General features: G+C 53.1%; 1 protein-coding gene across 1 annotated transcript in view; it reads right to left on the bottom strand.

The window, feature by feature from the left end:
* The window catches only part of LOC147467966 (contactin-3-like), a 31,366-nt gene that overhangs the window by 24,737 nt on the left and 1,629 nt on the right, over positions 1–5,000 (bottom strand). The window contains exon 2 of the mRNA XM_086556170.1: positions 1,125–1,338. Within this exon, the coding sequence (XP_086412296.1) occupies positions 1,125–1,338 (214 nt within the window). The remainder of the gene's footprint in view (positions 1–1,124; positions 1,339–5,000) is intronic.

Here is a 5,000-nt window from a genome sequence, read left to right as displayed (position 1 = left end):
AGAGAGAGAGAGAGAGAGAGAGAGAGAGAGAGAGAGAGAGAGAGAGAGTGAGTAAAGTGTGAGACACACAGGGAGAACGAGAGAAAGAAATAAAGAACAAGGCAAGAGAACACATCCCTCACGTGATACCGCGCCACACAATCTTGCTTGTTCCCTTGGATGTGTAATGAAGTCTTGGCCTTGTTTTGATGTCGGGCCTTTATCGGTTGACGCCTGGTTAATTATTCATCAATTTGGACATGATCATCGAAGGAGAGAGTGTGCGTGGTCTTGATCTCTCTCATATTCTCTGTTTGTTTGTCTGTCTGTCTATGTGTCTTTCTGTATGTCTGTTTGTCTGTCTCTCTCTCATACACACGAACAATAACACATACACATACACATACACATACACATACACATACACATACACACACACACACACACACACACACACACACACACACACACACACACACACACACACACGCACACACGCACACACATACACATGCTCACACATACACATACACACCCAAGACAAAATGCACACAAACAATAAAATTCTCCTTCATATCCAAATCCACCATCAAAACTCTGCCACCAACAATACCCCCCCCCCAAAAAAAAAAAAAAAAAAAAAAAAAAGGAGTCCCCAAATACCCCCAAACCAAAATACGTAAACCAAAATGAAAAAAACGAGACCCTGACTTACCGACGACTTCGTAAGCAAGAATAGGCGTGCGAACAAGAACTTCGCTTAATGACCTCGTTAACCAAAAATAGGCGAACGAGCACTTTCCGATGATTTCGAAAACCAGGATAGACGAACAAACGAGAGCTTCACGTGGCGACCTCGTAATTCAAAAGTAGACGAACGAAAAAGAACTTTTCGACGACCTCGTCCAACCAAAAAGAGACGAACGAACAAATAAGGAAAAAAAGAAGGAAAGAAAGAAAGAAAAAAAGAAAGAGAGAAAGCAACAGCTGACGAACGAACAAATAAGGAAAAAAAGAGGGAAAGAAAGAAAGAAAGAAAAGAAAGAAACGCAGACGAACGAACAAAAAAAAAAAAAAAAAAAAAAAGAAAGAAAGAAAGAAAGAAAGAAGACAAAAACAACAACAGACGAACGAACGAGACTTACCGACGACTTCCATATTGACGATGAAACTCAGCACGGACTTGGATGACACCTGGCACTCGTAGCGTCCGGCGTCCTGCTCCTCGACATTCTGAATCCTCAAGAGCCACTCGTGCTGCTCGCTATTATAGCTGATGGAGATCCTGTTGTCGGTGCTGTACTTGTACTTCCCGACGGATAGGATGTGTAAGTCCCCGTGGCGCATCCAGGAGACTTGCTGGGGGTGGAGGGGTGGAAGGGGTGGAGGGGTGGAGGGGTGGAGGGATGGAAGGGTGGTGGGGTGGAAGGGTGGAGGGGTGGAAGGGTGGAGGGGTGGAGGGGTGGAGGGGTGGAAGGGTGGAGGGGTGGAGGGGGGAGGGGCGGAAAGGTGGAGGGGGAAGGGCGGAGGGGGGGAGAGGTGGAGGGGGGGAAGGGTGGAGGGGTGGAAGGGTGGGGTGGGAGTGGAGGGGTGGAAGGGTGGAGGGGTGGGACGAATGGGGTGGAAGGGTGGAGGGGTGGAAGGGTGGAGGGTTTGTGTGGAAGGATGAGGTGGAGGGGTGGAAGGGTGGAGGGGTGGAAGGGTGGAAGGGTGGAGAGGGTGGAGTGTGGGTGTGTGTGAGAGTGATGGGGTGGGGTGGGGGTTGCGAGGTAGGGGGTTGGCGGGTGTGCGGTCATGTGGTGTGTGGTTTTTTTGTTGTTTTTGTTGTGGTTTTTGCGTTGTGTTTTGGCTGTGCGGGGATGCACGCTTTATTGGGTTTGGTGGCGCAGAGGAGGGTGGGTGGGAGTGGTTTGGGGGACTGTGTATTTTTTTGTTGTGGAGGGGTTGGAAGGGGTGGAGGGGTGGAGTGGTAGGGAAGGGTGGAGGGGTGGGGTGTGCGGATAAGGGTGGCGGTGGTGTGGTCAGGTGGGAGGCGTGGAGGTGGGGGTGTGGAAGGTGTGTGTGTGGTTAGGTGGTGAGTGTAGGGGTAGATGGGTGGAGGGGTGGAAGGGTGGAAAGGGTGGAAGGGTGGAAGGGTGGAAGGGTAGAGGGTCGGGGGCGGAAGGGTGGAAGGGTGGAGGGTCGGTGGTGGAAGGGTGGAGGGTGGAAGGGTGGAAGGGTGGAAGGTTGGAAGGGTGGAAGGGTGGAAGAGTGGAAGGGTGGAAGGGTGGAAGGGTGGAAGAAGGGTGGAGGGGTGGAAGGGTGGAGGGTGGAAGGGTGGAAGGGTGGAAGGGTGGAAGGGTGGAAGGGTGGAGGGTGGAAGGGTGAAGGGTCGGTGGTGGAAGGGTGGAGGGTGGAAGGGTGAAGGGTCGGTGGTGGAAGGGTGGAAGGGTGGAAGGGTGGAAGGGTGGAAGAAGGGTGGAGGGGTGGAAGGGTAGAGGGTGGAAAGGTGGAAGGTTGGAAGGTTGGAAGGGTGGAAGGGTGGAGGAAGGCTGGAAGGGTCGAAGGCTGGAAGGATTTGAAGGTGGAAGGGTGGAAGGGTGGAGGGGTGAAGGGTGGAAGGGTGGAAGGGGGGGAGGGTGGAAGGGTGAAAGGGTGGGAGGGGGGAAGGGTGGAAGGGTGGAAGGGTGGAAGGGTGGAAGGGTGGAAGGGGGGAGGGGGGAAGGATGGAAGGGTGGAAAGGTGGAAGGGTGGAAGGTTGGAAGGGTGGAAGGGTGGAAGGGTGGAAGGGTGGAAGAGTGGAAGGGTGGAGGGGTAGAAGGGTGGAGGGGTGGAAGGGTGGAGGGGTGGACGGGTGGAGGGGTGGAGGGGTGGAGGGGTGGAAGGGTGGAGGGGTGGAGGGGTGGAAGGGTGGACGGGTGTATATGTGGAAGGGGGGATGGGTGGAGGGGTGGATGTGTGGAAGGGTGGATGGGTGGAAGGGTGGATGGGTGGAAGGGTGGAAGGGCGGACGGGGGGATGTGTGGACGGGTGGAGGGGTGGAAGGGTGGAGGGGTGGAGGGGTGGAAGGGTGGAAGGGTGGAGGGGTGGAAGGGTGGAGGGGTGGAAGGGTGGAGGAGTGGAAGGGTGGAAGGGTGGAGGAGTGGAGGGGTGGAAGGGTGGAGGGGTAGAAGGGTGGAGGGGTGGAAGGGTGGTAGGATGGAAGGGTGGGAGGGGGGAAGGGTGGAAGGGTGGAAGGGTGGAAGGGTGGAAGGGTGGAAGGGTGGAAGGGTGGAAGGGTGGAAGGGTGGAGGGGTGGAAGGGTGGAAGGGTGGAAGGGTGGAAGGGTGGAAGGGTGGAAGGGTGGAAGGGTGGGGGGGTGGGAGGGTGGAGGGGTGGAAGGGTGGAGGGGTGGAGGGGTGGAAGGGTGGAAGAGTGGTGTGTTGGAAGGGTGGAAGGGTGGAAGTGTGGAGGGGTGGAAGGGTGGAAGGGTGGAAGGGTGGATGGGTGGAAGGGTGGATGGGTGGATGGGTGGATGGGTGGAAGGGTGGAAGGGTGGAGGAAGGGTGGAAGGGTGGAAGGGTGGAGGGGTGGAAGGGCGGAAGGGTGAAGGGGTGGAAGGGTGGATGGGTGGAAGGGTGGAAGGGTGGAAGGGTTTGAGGGGGTAGAGAGTGGAAGGATGGAAGGGTGGAAGGTTAGAAGAGTGGAAGGGTGGAAGGGTGGAAGGGTTTGAGGGTGGAAGGTTGGAAGGGTGGAAGGGTGGAAGAGTGGAAGGGTGGAAGGGTGGAAGGGTGGATGGATGGGTGGATGTGTGGAAGGGTGGATGGGTGGAAGGGTGGATGGGTGGAAGGGTGGATGGGTGGAAGGGTGGATTGGTGGAAGGGTGGATGGGTGGAAGGGTGGATGGGTGGAAGGGTGGTTGGGTGGAAGGGTGGATGGGTGGAAGGGTGGTTGGGTGGAAGGGCGGAAGTGTGGATGGGTGGAAGGGTGGAAGGGTGGATGGGCGGAAGGGTAGATGGGTGGATGGGTGGATGGGTGGAAGGATGGAAGGGTGGAGGGGGGGAGGGGGGGGAGGGGGGAGGGGTGGGGGGGTGGAGGGTTGGAGGGGTGGAGGGGTGGAAGGGTGGAGGGGTGGAGTGGTGGAGGGGTGGAGGGGTGGAAGGATAGGAGGGGTGGAAGGTAGGAGGGTTGGAAGGGTAGGAGGGGTGGAAGGTAGGAGGGGTGGAAGGTAGGAGGGGTGGAAGGGTGGAGGAGTGGAGGGGTGGAGGGGTGGAAGGGTGGAGGGGTGGAGGAGTGGAGGGGTGGAAGGGTGGAGGAGTGGAGGGGTGGAGGAGTGGAGGGGTGGAGGGGTGGAAGGGTGGAGGGGTGGAGGGGTGGAAGGGTGGAAGGGTGGAGGGGTGGAAGGGTGGAGGGGTGGAAGGGTGGAGGAGTGGAAGGGTGGAGGGGTGGAGGGATGGAACCACAAACACAAACACACAAACACAAACACACACACATATCATGCACTTACACACTCACACAAACAGCGCTCAGACCAAATCCCTGCAAGAGGCGAGGACCGAAGCGGGGATTGCATGGCAAACAGGTGACAGTAACAGGTCATTGTGAGTTGTGAGCATAAACTACAAACAGATGAGTTGTCATCGAGCTATGACAAGAAAAGCCTTTTTGCAAAGGTCAAATCTGTTGCACATATATATCTTGTATAAATATCTATGCACATGTTTATATATATATATATATATATATATATATATATATATATATATATATATATATATATACATATATATATATATATATAATATATATATATATATATATATATATATAATAATATACATACATATATATATATATATATATATATATATATATATATATATATATATATATATATATAATATATATATATTTATATTATATATATATATTTAATATATATACATAATATATATATATCATATTATATATATATATATATATTATATATATATATATATATATATATATATATATATATAATAAATTCATACATATACATACATACATACATACACACA

The sequence above is a fragment of the Penaeus japonicus genome, unplaced genomic scaffold (assembly GCF_977035675.1).
Source record: "Penaeus japonicus unplaced genomic scaffold, GWHDUDI00000001_assembly GWHDUDI00000032, whole genome shotgun sequence".
Classification (NCBI taxonomy): Eukaryota; Metazoa; Arthropoda; class Malacostraca; order Decapoda; family Penaeidae; genus Penaeus; species Penaeus japonicus.
The sequence above is the reverse complement of the archived record's forward strand: the minus strand, read 5'-3'. Positions and strand labels throughout refer to the sequence as shown.